Source organism: Pelobates fuscus, chromosome 5 (genome assembly GCF_036172605.1).
Source record: "Pelobates fuscus isolate aPelFus1 chromosome 5, aPelFus1.pri, whole genome shotgun sequence".
Lineage (NCBI taxonomy): Eukaryota > Metazoa > Chordata > Amphibia > Anura > Pelobatidae > Pelobates > Pelobates fuscus.
The window spans coordinates 70,030,193-70,052,653 of NC_086321.1; the positions used below are offsets into that span (position 1 = coordinate 70,030,193).

General features: G+C 43.6%; 1 protein-coding gene across 2 annotated transcripts in view; it reads right to left on the reverse strand.

Moving 5' to 3' along the window:
- The window catches only part of AGXT2 (alanine--glyoxylate aminotransferase 2), a 37,399-nt gene extending 17,316 nt beyond the window's left edge, over positions 1-20,083 (reverse strand). The window contains exons 1-4 of one of the 2 annotated variants that reach the window (XM_063453970.1): positions 19,915-20,083; positions 8,315-8,388; positions 6,235-6,419; positions 4,585-4,708 (exon numbers count right to left, since the gene is read on the reverse strand). In XM_063453970.1, the coding sequence (XP_063310040.1) occupies positions 4,585-4,708; positions 6,235-6,419; positions 8,315-8,388; positions 19,915-20,011 (480 nt within the window). In that variant the 5' untranslated portion in view covers positions 20,012-20,083. The remainder of the gene's footprint in view (positions 1-4,584; positions 4,709-6,234; positions 6,420-8,314; positions 8,389-19,914) is intronic. The other variant, XM_063453971.1, reaches the window with a different exon arrangement.
- Between the last annotated feature and the right edge of the window lie 2,378 nt (positions 20,084-22,461).

A 22,461-nucleotide genomic window follows, 5' to 3' on the forward strand; every position in this document is an offset into this window, starting at 1 on the left:
GGCAAATATCCACCAATTAGGCTAGGTATTTCTAAAAATAAAACTTAACTTTTAATATAGCGATTAAGAGGTGAAATAAGTCACCACAACAAAAAGAAAAGGAAAAGAAAATTCAAACAGAAATAATAATGTACATATTTACAAAACAATTATCCAGAGTGCAGCTATAATCTCTGTATATGAAAATCCAGTAGTTCTACCCAAATATAGGGATAATGAATACAGAGTAAGTTAGTACAGGCTGTAGATTTGTGAGTTCAGGATAATAAAAAGACCATCTGTAGCAGACCAGCAGTATAAGGAGAATAGAAAAAAAAAAATCTAAATCTAAACTCCAAAGTGATAAGGGTACAGCTCCCTCCCTTAAAAAAAAAAAAAGTAGTATATAATAATGTGCTGTGCTGCAATAGGAATACTAAGATATCAGAAAATGCTAGTAATACAGGCTAAATCAGCAGTTCACAAACTGTGTGCTGCTGCGCCCCAGGGCGCACTGGAGAGCCGCAATATATTTTCCTGGTGCTATGATGATCTCACCGGGAACCTTGCCTCACTCTCCCCCGTCGGCTCTGCAGGACTGGATGGGAGATCAGAAATCTCCCTCTCCGGCCCACTAGCAGTGTAATGCTGGCAGCCAGCAGGGGAGGGAGAGAGGACCCGGGGAGCTCTAACATGCAACTCTACCAGGTTCTCCTTTCGCGAGCTTGGAGCGTTGCTGCAGTCACCACGGCAATGCTCCGAATCTCGCGAGAGTGAACTCTAGCAGCTCCTGAGGCTGCTAGAGTTCACTCTCACCACCAGGGCTTCCCTACCGGACCACCAGGGATTGCAGGAAATATCCCCCCTCCCAGACAAAGGTAAACAGGGAAGGGGGACATTAAAATTTAAATAATTATTTTTATTAAAAAAAAATATTTATAGACATTTATGAATTTGCCCTCCTACCCCACAGACCCACAATAACACCCCCCATACACACACACACACACATTGCCCCATACACACACACACACACACACTGCCCCATACACACACATTGCCCCATACACACACATTGCCCCATACACACACACAGCCCCATACACACACACACACACTGCCTCCCCATACACACACACACACACTGCCTCCCCATACACACACACACACACTGCCTCCCCTTACACACACACACACACTGCCTCCCCATACACACACACTGCCTCCCCATACACACACACTGCCTCCCCATACACACACACTGCCCCCTCACACACACACACTGCCCCCTCACACACACACACTGCCCCATCACACACACACACTGCCCCCTCACACACACACACTGCCCCCTCACACACACACACTGCCCCCTCACACACACTGCCCCCTCACACACACACAGCCCCCTCACACACACACACTGCCCCCTCACACACACACACTGCCCCCTCACACACACACACTGCCCCCTCACACACACACTGCCCCCTCACACACACACACTGCCCCCTCACACACACACTGCCCCCCCTCACACACACACTGCCCCCCCTCACACACACACTGCCCCCCCTCACACACACACTGCCCCCCTCACACACACACTGCCCCCTCACACACACACACTGCCCCCTCACTCACTGCCCCCTCACACACTGCCCCCTCACACACTGCCCCCTCACACACTGCCCCCTCACACACTGCCCCCTCACACACACACACTGCCCCCTCACACACACACACTGCCCCCTCACACACACACACAGACACACTGCCCCCTCACACACACACACACTGCCCCCTCACACACACACACACTGCCCCCCCCACACACACACACACACTGCCCCCTCACACACACACACACTGCACCCTCACACACACACACACACTGCACCCTCACACACACACACTGCCCCCTCACACACACACACTGCACCCCCACATACACTGTACCCCTCACACAATCTGCCCCAACACATACTGCACCCCTCACACACACTGTACACCTCATACAACCTGCCCCCCATACACACACACTGCAACCCTCACATGTGCACACTGCACCACTCACTCACACACATTGCAGCCCTGACACACACACTACTGCCCCTATCCCCTTGTACAGCCCCTACACACGGCAGGTCCCAGGTAAGTTGTCAAACTGTTCTTAAACAGTTTGACTACTTACTTTGGGAGGACACTGTGGCACAATAACCACTACAAAGTTCTGTAGTGGTTATTGTGCCTGGATTGTTTCTTTAAATAATCTACCAGTGCCCCTCCCAAGATTAGGTTCTGGATCTGCGCTTGAACGGCAAGCATTTTTGCCAAACAGGGGCCCAGCATATGCCGCTGCGTTGTACATATAAACATCCTAGAAAATGTTTTGACTTGGGGCGCCTTGGAAAAATATTAAAATATTAAGGGCACCTTAAAGCTGCACTGTCATGGCCGAATCACGTTTTTTTTTAACCCCCCCTCCCGACTCCACTACATCTAATTGACCCCCTAGTCACCCCCAAATGCCCCTAAGCCCCCCATATTACCTATTTTTAAACTTTATTTTCTGCCCCGATTTATATTCAGGGCGCCACCATCTTTGTGTGGGTAGAGGAAGTCCCTGTGGGACACGTCATCTGCCCACACTAGATAGCGCTGTGAGATTCCCGCACATGCGAACGGGAATTTCCTCCATTCATTCATCAGAAAGCTGAATGAATGAATAGAAATGTCAGACGAACAAACAAAGACTGTGTATCAGTGTTCGTTTGTTCGGTCAGTTTATTACAAGGAGGGAGCTACCGGCGCGCAGCTCCCTCCTTGTAATATGTAAAGATAGAAGCGGCCGGGAGCAGTGCTCCCTGCCACTTCCTAAACCCCCAATGTCCTCCCTCACTCTATGGGGGTCATTAAAATCTCCCGAATGCCCCTACTCGCTATACCGCGAGTAGGGGCATGTCTACTAAACAGTGAGCAGCCTGTGGTTGCTCACTGTTAAAAAAACAAACCCTACTATCTGCCCCCCCCGGCCCCCACCCCAGTGCGACGGGTGGGGGCCCTAAATAGCCATAAGGGGGGGGAACCTATTGTCCTCCTCCACGGCCCCCACCACTGAGCGGTGGGTGGGAGCCCTAAATAAGAATGTGTGGGGGGGACCTACTGTCCTCCCCCCTGGCCCCCACCCCTGAGCGGTGGGTGGGGGCCCTAAGTAAGAATACTGTGCTACCCCCTGGCCCCCACCCCTGCGCGGCGGGTGGCGGCCCTAAATAACAATAAGGGGAGGTCCTATTGTCCTCCCCCCGGCCCCCACCCCTGAGCGGAAATTCCGATACGAACAAAGTCCCGAATTGCGTCCTAACACGAATGAACAAACTGTTCTCATTCTGTTGGGATGCAATTCGGCAGTTTTGCCAGCGTTCTGTCTAAGTGACAGGACGTTCGGCAATACTGAGAGGAAGCATCATGAGAACAGGGAGGATAGCTAAGGATTGTGGTAAAATTGCTCTGACCACCGGAAACGAAGCACACTTTGCTCCTCTGCTGGTCATAGATGGTTATGGCGTAGGAAACCTCCAAAAGAGAAATAGTCCCTACTTTGTCTTAATTTTTAAGGAAAACTAGAGTGGACAGGAAGAAATAAGGGACAGATCCTGACAGAGGGAGAGAAGAGGAATCGATTGGGGAAAGGTAAGTTTGGCATGACAGTGCCGCTTTAAACCTAAAAAGTTTGGAAACCACTGGGCTAAATAGTCTTGCTAGAGATAGTGCAAATAAAAAAGTCCAGCAATGTAGTGGGAACAAAAAAGCAGCATTGTACTAGCCAATAATTGCTGACAAACAATGTAGCCAGTAGATGTCTGTAGCAATAGGAGTGATGGCACGGAGAGGAAAAGTAAATACTAATTCTGTGCCTTCGAGGGTACCCCTTAACCCAAAATGCCTGTTACTCCTAAATGGATGCAAAATAAATTTCTCCCACCCCTAGAATAGATCTCATGAAAGATAGCTGGAGATTGTCATGATAGACAGTTTTTTCCTCCTATATATGGGGAGAGGTATAAGTAAATTCATGTCAACGCCATTATAAGCCGAACATGAGCTCACTCGTGATACAGTGGCTATGAAGTGTGCTTGTCAGAACCCCTGACGCACGTTTCGCCAATCTGGCTCATCAGAGGGGATATGAGAAACAACTATCACTTAGTACTTCAGAGTATTGGTCGCCTATATTTATTGGTAGCACAACACAAACACCTCCTTATAAAATGGTGTTGGTAAGAGGTAGGCTTCCTTCGGCAATCCAGAAGTTGTGGACTATGACTTCACTGATGCTTTTGCCAGCATTATGGAAGATATAGTCCACAATATCTGGAGTGCGGAAGGCTACCTACCACTGACATAAGTCCTAAAATGACATGACAAAAAATTAAAGCCTTGGGGAGAGCTGAACGACAGATACCTGCATTGATAATATAATATATTCTCATTTTGCTGACTGACAGCAATATTATTGTTTCCTAATGTAAAACGTGGGCGCATAAAATATGATTACTTTGTTCCAGTTGGACACATGGTTTCCTAATATTGACAAACAAATACCTTTAGTTTCCCCGGTAACCGACTTGTCAGTTTCTCAGCATATTCGTGGATTGGGGAATGTAAGTAGATATTGGTTGTGTGCCACAGACGGTCCATCTGCTTTCGAGCTGCTTCTGTGACTTTCCTGAAGTCATTTAAATAGATATTTGAGGTTATAAAACGGGTTATTGTGTACATGATAAAAAACAGAAAATTATAGAAAACAGAATTTGGAAATTTCAACCAGATTAAAGATCCATGAAACGACTTTGCTATATTAAAAAAATAAATCAATAACTAAAAACAGAAATCATACATAAGGCAAAGGTCTGAGTTCAATCAGGTTCCACTTGGTGTTTTTTTTGGCATTTTTGCCATCACTTGTGAGTGGTATTGGGAACAGACATCTTCTTGCCTTATTCACAATAAGGGACTAGAGCTTTTCATTGCACTATTGCGCATGTACGAGAAGATCCATAGACAACTGCGGCTTTGAGGGATCTTTCACCAACTTCGGTTTTGTGCTCTCACACGAGCAAAAATATGCAAAAACTCCACAAGTGACAGCACTTCAGTTACGTTAATAATTCTGAGATATAGGCTGTAATGAAGATTCTCATTAGAACCTAGGTTCTGTCTACCTTATCTATATTGCTTGAAAAAAACCTGCTTTATATTCCTAACTCCTTTCCTTCCTCATGGTCTTTGCCCAAAAGAACTACCCAGAGGAGAGCTAGATGTAACAGGTTTCTCAACATTTGAGGAACATTTTTTTTCTGACCTGGTGCTCTAAAATGACATCAAGTTTAAGCATGGAGCAATATTGCATTACACGGCATTATTGAGAGAAAGCAGATTGACAATTCAGCTGTTTTGGTCTAAATTTACAATTCGCTGGTCGATAACTTACCATACTAACATTTTGCAATAACCTGTGTAGTAAAGGACACTTTGCAGTAAAATTTAGCCTACCTGTTGCTGTGAAAACTATCCAAACACACTGGCATCTGTTTATGTAACACAATACCAATAATGCTTTTATTCAATCAACAAATTATCTTAATAGTGACTTTGGTTTTCATTGTATTATTGTTAGATTGCAAATGTTTTATACTGCCCCTGGAGCAGGCCTCAGCACATGAAATGCTTAAGGCTGAATAGGATAATCATCTAAGACTGAGAAGGTAATTCTAGGACATGGGAATTTGATAAGAATTTTTTCACATTTTTTTTCCAGTAAGTGCTATGAATGGTGTGTTAACATTTATATGCCAGTGAGTGCTTTTATTGTTATTACACGTTCCTGAGAGTTCCATATGTGGAATACTGCTTACCCCTCCACCTGGGGGAAGTAGAAGCACTACATAGACATGTAAACAGAAATTAGTCAACTGCAGTTTAGCAGAGAGATTTATTATTTTTAATAAATATTATTAATTAATAATTGTTATTACCCTTTTTAATTACAGTCAGTCATTATCTCGGTTCACACACACGCAAATGGGTATTTTATTCTTATGTTATACATTATATTAATTTTAACATTTACATTATTTTCCTTGAAATCAGTGTCTATTTGAAATGCTCAGTTTTTTTTACCCAATGTCTTAAATCTAAGATACAACCATCAGAACATAAAATGATTGGTTGGTGACAGCTGTAGATACTTACGGGTGACAATGGCCCACACTAACGGTCACAATTCCTGCAAATAAATCAAGGTAGCGGTGGCCTTCAGAATCAAAGACCCATTGCATGTGACCCTGATGCAATAGGAGAGGTTTCTGATAATATGTTTTTAATGCAGGAGACACGTTGTTCTGGCGGATATCTACAATACGTTCATATGGTAGTGACTGCAAAAAAACAGAAAAATAATCAAAAATGTATCTGATGATACAATGATAATTATAACATTACTGCCTAGGCATGTTATGTGATACAGATCCACTCCATACACTCTGCATTGTGCAAGGATTTCAATAGAATGTAAAACTATATACAAAAAGTAAAGTGATTTATGTCCAAGAAGTAGGCTAATCCCAAAAGATTAATTAGGTTAGGACCTACCAATAATGGTGTACTTTGGCACAACAGCAGGCTTATCTAATGTGTAATAGCATTCGTTGATTTTAGAAACATTTAAGCTTTAAAACTAATTTAGATTGAAGTAGTTTGTATTTCGTGATAAGCCATTAAGGGGAGCATTAGACTTGGAGATTCGTTTCTCTATGAACTGCAATTTTTCTGAGTTTGGGACGATTGGGTATTTGTACAAATTCCAAATTTCACATCTACTACCTAGACCAGGGATAGGCAACCTTCGGCACTTCAGATGTTGTGGACTACATCCCCCATAATGCTCTTACACCCATAATGCTGGCAAAGCATCATGGGAGGTGTAGTACAAAACATCTGGAGTGCCGAAGGTTGCCAATGCCTGACCTAGACCAATCACAAAATAAAAAAAAAGCACAATGGATGAGAAATTTTATTTTTTCTTTTCAGACAAAGTGGTTTGGTCAAAACATTTTTCTGCCATGCACGAGCCTAGTGAAAATTAAAGGAACACCCAAGCACCATTGTAAATAGGACTAATTTTAGAAGGAACAAACATTCTAGAAAGTTGTGGGGTCCACCCAGCACCACTCCCCACCTTCATTAGCTCAGCCAGAGAGTTTGAGGCTCTCTGAGCTTAGCCTGGCAGTACATGGCTCAGCTTACAGGCTGAGAGCGATCACGGACACTCCTAGCCAATGAGCTAGCTCAGGAGCGCTAACAGAAGATCCTTCTAGCTCTCCTTTAGCTGTAATGGAGATGGTGAGTGGCACACAGTGCGCCCACGGTAAAAATCTTTCTAAAATCGACTACATACAATGGGGTTACTCCTGGCACCATACCCACTATAGTGGTCTGGAGTTGTTATGGTGTTTGGAGTATTCCTTACACTACTTGGTAACTTGTGTATAAGGAAAACTCCAATAAACTTGGTAAGATGAAATAGTGACAAATCTCACTACATTTCAGTAAATGTTCAAGTACTCTCAGACAGCCAATCATAATAAAGTATTCATTTATATTTATCCTATACCTCAACACTTGAAGTCTGCGTTTCAACAACACCGCCTCACTGCGTACAATTTAGAATGTACAAATAAGCACATTATTGTGATTATGGAGTCAAGAAATAGATTCTCTTTTTAAGGAGAATTTGTTGAAATCATCTGCACACCATGAGCCTGGCTAATGTGGGATTCTCTAAGGGCCTAAAACCATCCGAAGTGGGTTATTAAGAGAATAGGGCTAGACTTAAAAGAATATAATTAGCTGTATATAAAATTATATGGTCAAGGGACATTTAGGAATAGGGTAACGATAAATGGACACAGGACTGCAGCCTGTAATTAATCTAATTGTTTGATAAAGCAGGAGCAGGATTAGAATGTAAATATTTAATGCCATATGTTCTATTACTTACATTTGCACAGATCCCTGTATAATGTAGAAGATGCAGTAAACATCTCAGAGTATTTAATAATGTTATACATATACTCTTGACAAAATGTTTGAAGCTAAAATAAAGTACTATTCAGCCAGTGGTTGAGTATGAGTGAATATTCAATATTGAGTCAGTTACATTGAATTGTAGCTCAGAAATCAGTTGGTGCCAAGATGTTTACCCCTGTCTGTTAATATGTGTTTACCTCCCTCTTTTGACCCCACTCAGTAATTAGTCAGGTTAATAACTTACCTCATACTTTTCAGGCTGGAAGCTGCACGGGGGCATTTTCGGGTGCCCATTGCTTGACAACTGTCTGCAAGACACTATTAGATGCTTTAAGTCTCTATACGCAAAGTATTATTACAATTCAAATAGATATGTCATCTGATAAATATAACCAGAATGACAAATCTGCACAAACTGGAGGTTTTAATGGAGCAAAAAATAGTGAGTGTGACATATTAACACTTTATAGCATTTTTAAGATATTTTAATAGTATGCGCTCATCTGTCTTTTGTTCTTAAAAACTATTCATAAGATATGGATTTCTAATGTAGCATATGCTTGCAATGTTCATGGTTTTAAGAGATGTCCAAATTGCACTGCATAAAAAAACCAAAACAAAACAAAACAAAAAAATAACAAAAATAAGGAATGTCACAAAATTTAGAGTTGACACATGGAAACGAGTGCACCCCATTGTACAGCGCTACGGAATTTGCTGGAGCTATATAAATAATAAAATAATAATAAACATAAAATAATAATAGAGAGTGCTGTTGGCAAAGCTTGAGTTGCTCTACTGCCCAAGAGATCTGAGCAAGTTTTCTTATGGAAACCCTGCGAGAACATTTATCTCCCATTTCCAATGGTATCAGGAAATAAATAATCGTCAACATGCAGGACGCTAGCAGTGCTCTTTACATATCTATGGACTCAAGCTTTGCCTAGTGCATTACAAGATTTCTATAGTGCCAACAATACAGGTTTTTTTGGGTTGGTTCAGCGTTCGTATGGCCAGAGAGCAAGAAGACTTGCCCGAAACTTTCATTAAAAATTCACTCTCCCGGAAACCACAAAAAAATAAAATATAAAAAAAAGTGATCACATTTGTAGAGATTTGTTCACCAAATAGTGAGCTGAACTGAACTGAATTTTCTAAACATAGGCCAAAAATAGTTCATTTCCGATATAGAGCAGTTGAAGAATTCTTCCAAGCTTGTTACAATGCCAGAGTTCTACAAAATCTGCCTGTAATAGAGCCTGTAGGACCAAACTTCTGGGATAAAAGGGAATCATGACATGTCACACATGTCATGTGTCCTTAAGGGGTTAAAGAAGGGCAGACTTTGGACATGTTTTTTGTTAAATATTGATACAATTTAACTGACTAATTAGTCAAAATAAATCAATTAGAATTAGAGAGTATTGTAAACTGGATAGAAACTTTATTTAGCATTCTCAGAGACCTGCTATTTTTGTCCTAGTCTTTTTCTCTTTAAACATCATATAGAAGGTCAGTGTCCTTGCACTCTCGGTTAGCCTTTAACAAACATTCTATGGGTTAATAATGAAACGGTAAAATTCCTGGTGATTTATTGCAGGAACAAACTACATTTTTTTTGCTTACTGTAGAAGAAAAACTGAGGCCTACATTTGAAATAAATTGCAATGCACGAGAGAACACATAAGTAGTATGTATTTGTATTTTCATACATGCTTTTAATTTTAATTTTTTTTTTCCTCCCTTTACTATGAAAATACTTATCTTGGTAGTATGTATCTAGTAATTTATAATCAGATAACATATATCAAAGTATGGAGAATGGTCCATTCATTAGAAAATATGTTTTGAAAGTTGTCAATGTTTCCTTATTAAAAGGTGTAAGAAAATACATAGGCTATTTCTGTGTATTGCTCCACCAGGCACATATGTTTCTCTATTACACAAGGTATATCAAACAAATTAGCAGAATTAAGTGAAAATACCTGATTTCGAGAATTAGTTTATATCTGAGCATGATCATCAACTCACCATGGATTCTTATTTGGGGTCCAAACCCCCCAAAAAGTTTCAGTACAGTGCATCTTTTAAACCATTATTTAATAGCATTACAAAAAGCTTGATAATAAAAATAAAAGTGAAAAAAAAAACCAAAAAAAAAACCGACATTTTAGACAGATAATATACACTCAGATAACTCAAAATAGTCATGAGTGCATCTAAATCTACCACAACAGAATAGGACGTCACTTTATTAAATTATAACAATACTAAGAGTTATCATTATACAGTATGCATGCAGACATGATCAATACGTTAATACAGGGAATGGAGATATAGTTACCTTAACCTTTCCCTCCTCACTAATTCAGTCTTCTGATGTCACTCATACTTTAGAGCACAAAGCAGAGATTTATAAAAGATTACACAAGCCTTCATAACCCGCCACAGATGTTCTTGCACATGCACAAGAAGATACCAGTTCACATCAGTTATTGTGAATAATAAACAAGTACTGATGTAATTCCATGATAAAGTGCTACACGTTGAGATACACATACCTTCCAGGTGTCCCTATTTAGGAGGGTCAGTCCCTACTTTGGGCTCAATGTCACTCATATTCCTAAAATTAAAGTGTCCCTTTTTGTCCATTTGAAATGATATGAGGTATAGACACATTCACTTTGTCTTGTGATTTCTTTCAATTGAATTGCAACTGCAATGAAATTCTAAGTGTCTTAAATTTTCGCACAATTAAAAATAAATAAACAAATGAAAATTGAATGAAGTAACCATTAATCTGAAGCATGGTGCCCTGGCGTTTGAATGTTCGGTCATTCCCCGATTTAAAAGTTGGAGCAAAAGCTGTGGCTTATCAGAAATATCTCAAAAACTAGGATATGTTTACTAAACACACAAAAATGGTCTTCTAATGCAAACAGTAATACATGAGGTAAAACGCCAGTTTAAACATGCTGAGTGTGAATAGCAGAAACTCAAAGTGAAGGTATAAAGGGATAAAACAAATTAGTCATCAAATTAAAGGTGTTGTTAAAAAAAGATAATCCCATACCATGTTCCATTCACAAATTTGACATATTAAAGGGGAAGTGTCATTTTATATGTTAGAGTAATTTCAATTCAACATATACAGTGGTTTTAAACAACTGCAGAATCATGTCAACCTTTATTTTTACATTTAAAACATGGCATGTCACTAGATGTTGGGAAAATAAAAAAGTGCCTTTATGTGTGTCCCCCCCCCCCTCGTATGTCCCCTTTATGAAATGTGACGTGAGTATGTATCAACAGGCAAAAGTTCTTATGTTGTGAGTTACTATATAGCTCAGGGGTCCTAAAACTACGGCCCGCGGGCCGCATCTGGCCCGCCATGGTCCTGAACCCGGCCTAAGCATTTAGGGCCACCCCATGGGCCCTATATCTTCAGGGACCAGGAGAGCGCTGCGGTCGTGCAATAGCAATATAAAAATGCAATAGCAATATAAAAATTGCAGCCGCAAAGTAGTGCTGGCAGGAAGTGGTCACTTCCTCCCAGTTCTCTCAGAATACTCTTGCGGCCCGTTTTTTGCTCTCCATAAGTTTAAAGGGTAATCCAGACGTGGACCCCTTGCTCACGGTGCCTAGAGAGATATCAGCTATGCCTCACTGATGATGCCTAACAAGGCTGAAATGATCATCTGGGGTTGCTGTATCTCTTGTGCAGAGGGAACTTGCTTGCATTTCGGATCTGGACTGCGAGTATGGGTGGGACCATTCTTATATGCTTCAGATATGTTCTTTTTGTAATGGCACAAGATGAGCTAAAACCAGCTTGAGTTCTGAGCGGGGATCCACCGAAGGGCAGACTATTTCAGTTGCTGTCCGTTTTCAGAATACTCTTGCAACCCGTTTTTTGCTCTCCTCCCAGCTCCCTCCACGCGGGAGGGAAGAAAGACAGACCGCGAGGACGGAAGAGCCACGCTGACTCCCATCAGCCACATTCACCCTCCTTTAGCTATGTGTGTGTGTATATATATGTATGTATGTCTGTCTGTCAGTATGTGTATGTATCTATCTATTAGTGATGTCGCGAACATAAAATATTCGGTTCGCAAATGGCAAACACGAACTTCCGCAAATGTTCGCGAACGGGCGAACCGCCATAGACTTCAATAGGCAGGCGAATTTTAAAACCCACAGGGACTCTTTCTGGCCACAATAGTGATGGAAAAGTTGTTTCAAGGGGACTAACACCTGGACTGTGGCATGCCGGAGGGGGATCCATGGCAAAACTCCCATGGAAAATTACATAGTTAATGCAGAGTCTGGTTTTAATCCATAAAGGGCATAAATCACCTAACATTCCTAAATTGTTTGGAATAACGTGCTTTAAAACATCAGGTATGATGTTGTATTGATCAGGTAGTGTAAGGGTTACGCTCGCTTCACAGTGACAGACCAAACTCCCCGTTTAACGCACCGCAAACAACCGCAAACAGTCCATTTGCACAAACGCAAACTCCCCATTTGCACAAGGTTGGGTACCAAGCTAGCCATGTCCCGTTCCTTGTCCTCACTTATGTCATTGAAGGTCTCTTCCTCCACCCAGCCACGTACAACACCAAGGGTCCATGAAAGGTGACAACAAGCAGCCTGGGACGCCTGCTGTGTTTGCTCTTCCACCTCCTCAAAGCCACCTTCCTCCTCTGACTCCTCTTCTTCAGACTCCTCTCTCTGCGTTGCCTCTCTCTGCTTTATTATAAGGTGTGTTAAGTAGTACTATTCCTACCAGTTTAATCCCTGTTACGTCCCCTATCAGGGGACGTCTATATATGGCATCGATTTTAGGAAACGGGATATGGAAAAAGATGCTTGGTCGGTCCTCCTACTTAAAATTTGGGGCACTGCGCGTGCAATCTAATGTGCCACCAGATAGGAGTGGTGTGTTAAGTAGTACTATTCTTATCAGTTTAATCCCAATGTCACCACTACTAGTGTAGTCCAGCACGCAGAAACTATGTAAACATATACATAGGCAAGAAAAGGAAAATAAAAGGACAGAGCGTAAACCGGACCTTAGAATGGCCGGACTAATACGCTAGAGACAGAGAATGGTCAAAGGGAAAGCCGAGGTCAAGGAAGCCAGAAAATACACAATACCGTTTACACAGGCCAAGTCAGGGAAACCAGAATTCAGAATAACCAGGGAAAAGCCAAGATCAGGATACCAGGAAATCAGATTCACAATGATAAAGCACTCTCAGGAAACCAGGAACAGGAAATCACGACAGGGCAAGGTACTGGGGTGAGCTAGGGATTTAAATATCACGCGGACCGGCAGCCGCGACACCCTGTTACGTCCCCCTCATCAGGCCTTTTTTAGTCGAATGTATCGTCCACTGTCAGTCCCTTCGGGATCCATCCCTCATTCATCTTAATAAAGGTGAGGTAATCTAGACTTTATTGACCTAGGCGACTTCTCTTCTCAGTGACAAAACCTCCTGCTGCACTGAAGGTCCTTTCTGACAGGACACTTGAAGCGGGGCAGGCCAGAAGTTCTATCGCAAATAGGGATAGCTCAGGCCACAGGTCAAGCCTGCACACCCAGTAGTCAAGGGGTTCATCGCTCCTCAGAGTGTTGATATCTGCAGTTAAGGCGAGGTAGTCTGCTACCTGTCGGTCGAGTCGTTCTCTGAGGGTGGACCCCAAAGGCCTGTGGCGATGTGTAGGACTTAAAAAGCTCCGCATGTCCTCCATCAACAACACATCTGTAAAGCGTCCTGTCCTTGCCGGCGTGGTCGTGGGAGCAGGAGGATTACTTTCACCTCTTCCCCTGTTAGATTCCCGTTGTGTTGTGACATCACCCTTATACGCTGTGTAAAGCATACTTTTTAATTGATTTTGGAACTGCTGCATCCTTTCCGACTTGCTGTAATTCGGTAACATTTCAGGCACTTTCTGCTTATACGGGGGGGTCTAGAAGCGTGGACACCCAGTACAGGTCGTTCTCCTTCAGCCTTTTTATACGAGGGTCCCTCAACAGGCACGACAGCATGAAAGACCCCATTTGCACAACGTTGGATGCCGAGCTACTCATGTCCTGTTCCTCGTCCTCAGTGATCTCACTGAAAGTATGTTCTTCCCCCCAGCCACGTACAACACCACGGGTACCAGATAGGTGACAACGAGCACCCTGGGATGCCTGTTGTGGTTGGTCTTTCTCCTCCTCCTCCAAGCCACATTCCTCCTCTGACTCCTCTTCCTCACAATCCTCTTCCAGCGTTGCCGCAGGTCCAGCAAGCGATGCTGATAAGGCTGTTTCTGGTGGTGATGGTGACCACAACTCTTCCTCTTCATGCTTATCTACGGCCTGATCCAGCACTCTTCGCAGGGCACGCTCCATGAAGAAAACAAATGGTATGATGTCGCTGATGGTGCCTTCGGTGCGACTGACTAGGTTTGTCACCTCCTCAAAAGGAAGCATGAGCCTACATGCATTGCGCATGAGCGTCCAGTAACGTGGCAAAAACATTCTCAGCTCCGCAGAGGCTGTCCTAGCACCCCGGTCATACAAATAGTCGTTAACGGCTTTTTCTTGTTGGAGCAGGCGGTCGAACATTAGGAGTGTTGAATTCCAACGTGTCGGGCTGTCGCAAATCAAGCACCTCACTGGCATGTTTTTTCGCCACTGGATATTTGAAAAGTGCGCCATGGCCGTGTAGGAACGCCTGAAATGGCCACACACCTTTCTGGCCTGCTTAAGGACGTCCTGTAAGCCTGGGTACTTATGCACAAAGCGTTGTACGATCAGATTACACACATGTGCCATGCACGGCACATGTGTCAACTTGCCCAAATGCAATGCCGCCAACAAATTTGTTCCGTTGTCACAAACCACTTTGCCGATATCCAGTTGGTGCGGCGTCAGCCTCTGATCCACCTGTGCGTTCAGGGTGGACAGGAGTGCTGGTCCGGTGTGACTCTCTGCTTTCAGGCAAGTCAACCCCAAGACGGCGTGACACTGACGTATCCGGGATGTGGAATAGTACCTGGGGAGCTGAGGGGGTGCCGTTGATGTGGAGCAAGACGCAGCAGCAGAAGAGGACTCAGCCGAGGAGGTTATGGAAGAGGATGGAGTAGGAGGAGTAGAGGAGGTGGCAGCAGGCCTGCCTGCAAGTCGTGGCGGTGTCACCAACTCCTCAGCAGAGCCACGCATTCCATGCTTGGCAGCCGTCAGCAGGTTTACCCAATGCGCAGTGTAGGTGATATACCTGCCCTGACCATGCTTTGCAGACCAGGTATCAGTGGTCAGATGGACCCTTGCCCCAACACTGTGTGCCAGACATGCCATTACTTCCTTTTGCACAATCGAGTACAGGTTGGGGATTGCCTTTTGTGCAAAGAAATTTTGTCCGGGTACCTTCCACTGCGGTGTCCCAATAGCTACAAATTTTTTGAACGCCTCAGTCTCCACCAGCTTGTATGGTAAAAGCTGGCGGGCTAAGAGTTCAGACAAACCGGCTTCTTACGCTCAAACATGTCCTTGACAGACACCTGACTGTGGGCAGGTGAGCAGGAACTGCTCAAGGCGAGAGACGGAGGGGCGGATGGTTGAGAGGGGGCAAAGAGGACAGCAGTGGTTAACGTGGCTGAAGATGCTGGACCAGGAGGAGGATGGCGGCTTTGAGTTTGTGTGCTGCTTGCACTCATGTGTTGATCCCATAGGCGTTTGTGATGTGCGATCATGTGCCTTCGCAAAGCAGTTGTACCTAGGTGGGTGTTGGACTTCCCACGACTCAGTTTCTTTTGGCACAGGTTGCAAATGGCATCGCTGTTGTCAGAGGCAGACAAACAAAAAAAATGCCACACTGCTGAGCTCTGCAATGACGACATTCTGGTGGTGGCAACTGCATGCGTTGATTGGCGTGCTGTCTGGCTGACCCCGGGTGCCGATGCATGCTGTCTGACTGTGCCACTAGCTCCTTGCGACGACCTCCCCCTGCTTCCAACTCGTCTCCTCCTCCTCCTCTCTGTCTCCCCATCTGAACTTTCCCCCTGTTCTTCTTCTCTTCTAGCGGGCACCCACGTGACATCCACAGACGCATCGTCATCATCAACCGCTTCACTTGTATCTGACAACTCGGCAAAGGAAGCAGCAGCGGGTACAACATCATCATCATCACACCGTACGTCCATGTGTGTAATGCTGCCTGACTGAGACATATCCCTGTTATCTACATCCTCTGGCAATAATGCTTGCGCATCACTTATTTCTTCCAACTGATGTGTAAATAACTCCTCTGACATATCAAGTGAAGCGGCTGTGGTGCTAGTGTTGGTGGCGGCGGCAGGCGGGCGAGTGGTAACTTGAGAGGTGCCCGAAGCTAAGCTGGAGGAGGATGGTGCGTCAAGGTTCTGAGCGGAATCTGTAGAAGATTGGGTTTCCTGTGTTAGCCAGTCAACTATGTCCTCAGAACTTTTAGAGTTCAGGGTACGTGGCCTCTGAACACTGAGCATTATTCTAGGGCCAAAGGGAAACACAGCACCACGACCACGACGGCCCCTGCGCGGTGGCCTGCCTCTGCCTGTCATTTTTTTTTCGATTACTGGTACTGTGCGTGCAAGCTACTGTGACAACAGATATGAGTGGCACTGTGCAGTGGCAGAAGTTGGCAGAGTAGACCCTGTAGGCATGACACACACGCTTGCAGACAACTAACTGCTATTCAATCTATTACAGTCAAAAAAATTTTTTTTTAAATGTATACTACTGTTACACTAGATATGAGTTGCACTGGTGTGACACTGTGCCCTGGCAGGCCCTGAAACGCACACGCGTGAAGGAAACTGACTGCTATTACATTACAGTCAAAAAAGTTTTGTTTTTTTTAAACGCAAGCTATTGGGACACCAGTGAGTGAGTGGTGGCACTGGGCAAGTGGGCACAGTATATGCTGTGAGCCTGACACACAGGCTGGCAGGCAGGCAACTGCAATTAGATTACACAGAAAAAAAAAAAAAGCAGACTGATGTTCTAGCCCTAAAAAGGGCTTTTTGGGGTGCTGTCCTTACAGCAGAGATCAGATGAGTCCTTCAGGACTGTAGTGGACACTGAATACACTAGCCTAGCTATCAATTTCCCTATCAAATCAGCAGCAGCTACACTGTCCCTCCTCTCACTATGAATGCAGCTTCACACTGAATGTAAAATGGATGCTGTCCAGGAGGTGGGAGGGTCTGGGAGGGAGGGTCTGCTGCTGATTGATTGGAATGTGTCTGCTGACTGTGAGGTACAGGGTAAAAGTTTACTCAATGATGACGAATAGGGGGCGGACCGAACAGTGCATATGTTCGCCATCCGTGGCGAACGCGAACAAGCGATGTTCGCCTTGAACTATTCGCCAGCGAACCATTCGGGACATCACTACTATCTATGTATGTCTGTCTGTGTGTATGTATTTCAGTATGTATGTCTGTGTCTGTGTATGTCCTTAAGCGTGTTTGTGTTTGTATGTATGTTAGTATGTGTCTGTATATGTCTATGTGTCTGTTTCAGTATGTATAGGAATTCGTTCAAATTTTTTTCAAACTATAGTCCGGCCCGCAACAGTGTCTGAGGGACAGTGAACTGGCCCTCTGTTTAAAACATGTTAGGACCCCTGATATAGCTATTGTTAAGTTGCTGCTCAACCTAACTTGCCTGCTGCTGTGATTGTTCTATATAAAACTGCAGCAGCAAGCAAGTTAGGTTGAGCAGCAGTTAGTGAGATAACAGTAGAATCTGACTCAACATGGCCGGTAAGCCAGTTAAACTAAAATTTTATATGAATATATATATATATATATATGAATATATATATATATATATATACACACACACGTAATTAAAAAAAATAATTACATTTTATTGAAGGGACACTATTGGCAATTAGACCAGTTCAGCTCATTAAAGTGATCTGGGTGCACTGTCCCAGGTCCCTTAACCCTGCAAATGTAACTATTGCAGTTTTTAATAAACTGCATTACCTTTGAAGGTTAACTCCACTTCTAGTAGTGGTAAAGCAGACAGCCACTAGAGGCACTTCCTGGTCGTTATGCGACTTTTGGTCGTGTCCATCTTCATGTAGATCCCACAGGAGAGCATTATGTCAGCTTGCGGGAGAGGAGTGGAGGCAGAATCTGGTACGTGACAGAAGAGATTTTTAACAGGGGAGGGGCTGTCCCCCCCGCGGTGGGTGGGGGCCCTAAAAAAAACAATAAGGGGGGGACCTACTGTCCCCCCCCCCCCCCGGCCCCCACCCCATAGCGTTTTTTTTTTAGGGCCCCCACCCGCCGCACAGGGGTGGGGGCCGGAGAGGGGGAGGACAGTAGGTCCCCCCCCTCATTATCTTTATGGCCCCCACCCGCTGCCCAGGGGTGGGGGAGGACAGAAGGTCCCCCCCCATTATCCTTATGGCCCCCACCCGCCACCCAGGGGTGGGGGCCGGAGAGGGGGAAGACAGTAGGTCCCCCCCTTATTATCTGTATGGCCCTCACCCGCCGCCCAGGGGTGGGGGCCGGAGAGGGGGAGGACAGTAGGTCCCCCCCTCATTATCTTTATGGCCCCCCCCCCGGCCGCCCTGGGGTGGGGGCCGGGGGGGGAGGACAGTAGGTCCCCCACCTCATTATCATTATGGCCCCCACCTGCCGCACAGGGGTGGGGACCTGGGGGGGAGGACAGTAGGTCCCCCCCTCATTATCTTTATGGCCCCCACCCGCCGCCCAGGGGTGGGGGGGGGGGAGGAGAGTAGGTCTCCCCCCCCTTCAATCACTATTGTGGCCAGAAAGAGTCCCTGTGGGTTTTAAAATTCGCCTGCCTATTGAATTCAATGGCGGTTCGCGAACATTTGCGTAAATTCGCAAATTCGCAAAAATTCAAAAATTTTATGTTAGCGACATCACTAATGCGGGGCAGTATGGCTATTGGGAAGACCAATTAGGTGAGAGTTACAATAATCCATGCGAGAGATTGCTAGAGCATGGTCAAGATCCTTAGTAGCATCTTGTGTAAGAAAGGGGCGGATGTGGACTATGTTTTAAAGGTGGGATCTACAGGATTTGGTAACAGACTGGATGTGAGGTTCAAATCTATGCCACTGTCTCATGGTCCACAAAACTTCAAAATTGCATTATCTGATATATATTGGAAATAGTCTTCCTCTTTTATTCATGATTCCTCTGTAAGTATCAGAAAACAAGAAACTCAAACATGTGTCTTGGTGGTACTACACTCACTTTTTCAAAACAGGTTTTCCTCATGCTCTAATGTTTGTTAGAGGGGCAGTTCTTATGTATGCACATTTGTACATATTTGGTGGTCTTGTCCCAAAATTATACTGTACTGAAGCACAGGCGGCTTCCTTTATTGCAAAAGCCACAATGGTTTCTTGACTTCTTGAGTTCTCTTCCTATGTATCTTGTTCTTTCCCACCTCACTGATGTATCACATCACCATGAAGAGATAGACGTTCGTAAAAACATGGTGGACCTGGCAACCTTAGATGGAAAATTATAACAGACACAGACCCACAAACCGAGTGAATATGCTTTTGTTAAAGCCTACTGCTCCTTCTCAACCTTAGATAAAACCAAACCTACAGAAGTTGTCGCCATTTAAATTTTTAGCAAAAATGACCAATAACAGAAATTAATATGTGCCGCTAGTTACACAGAATTCTGTTGATGCACAAATAAAATTATATATGGGGGAAGCGACTATATAGTAAGAAGACTATTGCTGTCAAACGTCTATTTAAAACCAATCGCAGCCACCAGAAGTTATTTTTACTGCTCTCTTCCACTTACCTCCAGCGAGGCGTGCAGCCTGTTCACATTTTAGCAGGTTTAAGTAACCAATTCCTCCAATTCCTAAAGTTGTCCTCATGGTTTCAGCAAGCCTCATTCTATAGAGTAGAGGAATGTGCGAGGAAGTCAAGCTGTGCTTTTTTTCAGACACACACACAGCTGGGATTGGAAAAGAGAAGGGGAGGCAATTTATATTGGGCAACCTTCCAGCAAACACGCCTCTTAAAAAAAAAAAAAAAAGGATTCAGAGTCTATCAGAGTTGCTCAACTAGGATTATTCAATAAGACATGAATTGTCAGGGATTCAAAGTGAATTTCTAATTTCTGCGCTACTTCCACTGCAGCATTATAGGAACTTTAAGCATGTGCTCCATAAAGAAAATATTCAGTTTAGTCTTATTCATGAAGAGTGAGGCCCGTTGTTTGAATTCAGGGACTCTAAAAAAGCTGGTAAGATTCACCAGAAAGACGTCATGTGACTTATTATTTATGTTTATTTTCCTATTTATTATAAAAATTATTATTATTGAAAATTGAGCAGAACTCCCCACTGATACTATCAAACTCCTCATCCTTGTGCCTAGTTATTGCTATATATTTATATTGCACACATGATTCTTATTAGTCCCTCTGGTTCTCCCAGGGCACCCAATGGCATCCCTCTTGTTCTGTGAATCTATCTATATTAAAAATGTGTACACTGCCCAGCCGCTGCTAGCCAGTCCTTAACAAATGTGTAGAACCACTAGTAGATTTTTTAAACTCCCAAATTCCACACACAGAATATAAAGTTGGGGGATGAGAGGGAGACTGTAATTATGCTTGGGATGGGGGTGGGGATGGACTTCAGAGCAGAATTAACCATAAGGAGAATTTAAGAGGCTGCCTAGACCCCTTAGGCTAGACAGGAGCCCTGCAATTTTTCATTTGCTTGACCCTAATTCAAAACCTATGTGAAGAATGAAGCAGGACTTCAAACTGATGATATTTCTCTAGGAGACATTAATGACTTAAAACTTGAGCAGGCACCCACCATCCATTTAACAGAAAAATCCCCTCTCACCCCCATATTATTCTATTTACATTTCATTCCTAGAGAAAAGTAATGGGGAGTCCCGGGGATTATTTTAAGTTAGCAATATGTGCATTTTCTGGGAAAAACAACTATTTCACACTGAAAATGTGGCGTTAGAAAGAAGAGAAAAGAAATTAAAATGCAATCACTTATCAACTATTTTTATAAAAAATATTTGCTCCTTGTTCTACCTTCACATTCTTCCTCAACAAATAGAGGAGGAGATGGCTGAATGTACGCTCTAAAAAAAACACTGACCTTACAACGTTGATTGTGAGGGGACATTTGAGATTGAACAGTAGTGAAAAGAAGCATTATAACCCCATTTATTCTAAGTGATCTAGTGGTGGACGCTGGATAACTAATGCTTCACTTCTTTGTATATATTGGAATTTGCTGAATATTGGCTGTGATGCCATATACCTGCAGACCCTGTTATATATTGTAATACACAAAGGTGAGCATGAAGACAGACATGAGCCTCCTAGGCAAATATTTATTTAAGCCTGTGTAAGAAGAAGATTTCCTGTTAGGATGTGCATAGCTATCAACCTAACTCTCTCAGTGGTTAGTTTATTTAAGGTAATGGACATAAGAGATGTAGTCCAGGCAATACCGGTGTCAGGTAAATTTGTTAAATATTTAACAGAATCCATCTGCTTGCTGAATTTCTCCAACCACCTTTGCCCTTGTCGTAATGTTTTTTTGGAGTCACTTACCAGGCACTTTCATGTTCAGAAACCTGGTGGTTTAACCCTTTCCCGACGCTAGGACATGGCATGGCGCACTCAAAAAGGTTGGCTTTAGTGACGTTAGTACAGTATGGCACGTCCTAACATTACTGTCCTGCTTTCCCGTCCAGGCAAACTTACATGGTCAGATCCAATCAGGGGGCTTGCCTGACACCCAGGCAGTGCTCCAGCAGCCAATTGCTGTGGTCCATGTCACATGACTACGGTGATTATGTGGACACAAATGGCAAGATTGTGTGGGATCTCCTCCTAACCTTACTGAACAAAGGCTATCATATACAAGTGGACACTGATGACAGCAACATTGTTTTGTTTAAAAATGTATTGTGATGTGAAACCCTAGCCTTTGCGGCAAGCACTTTCATTCTAGATTCCACGCACAGCCTGCAAAAAATCACCCCAGAGAAAATGTTACATAAATGTGGGACTCAATAGACTTTTTCATAGTCTACCATACAGAACTAAACTATTGTCAGAGTCAAAACGACTCTGTATGTAACTTGATTTATTGGTTATTCAAATATCCTGATCTTAGCTTGTCCTGGTTACTCTCTGTCAGCTGCCTGTTTTTTTGTTTGTTTTGTTTTTACATTATCCTAACGTTGCAACATTCTTCTTGGTTTTCAAAAATTGTCCAGAATACTTGATATTCTTCATAGGAGAGATTGATTGTTACCTTTCATGTGACAGTATCCATTTAATAGTGACAATTTTCTGATA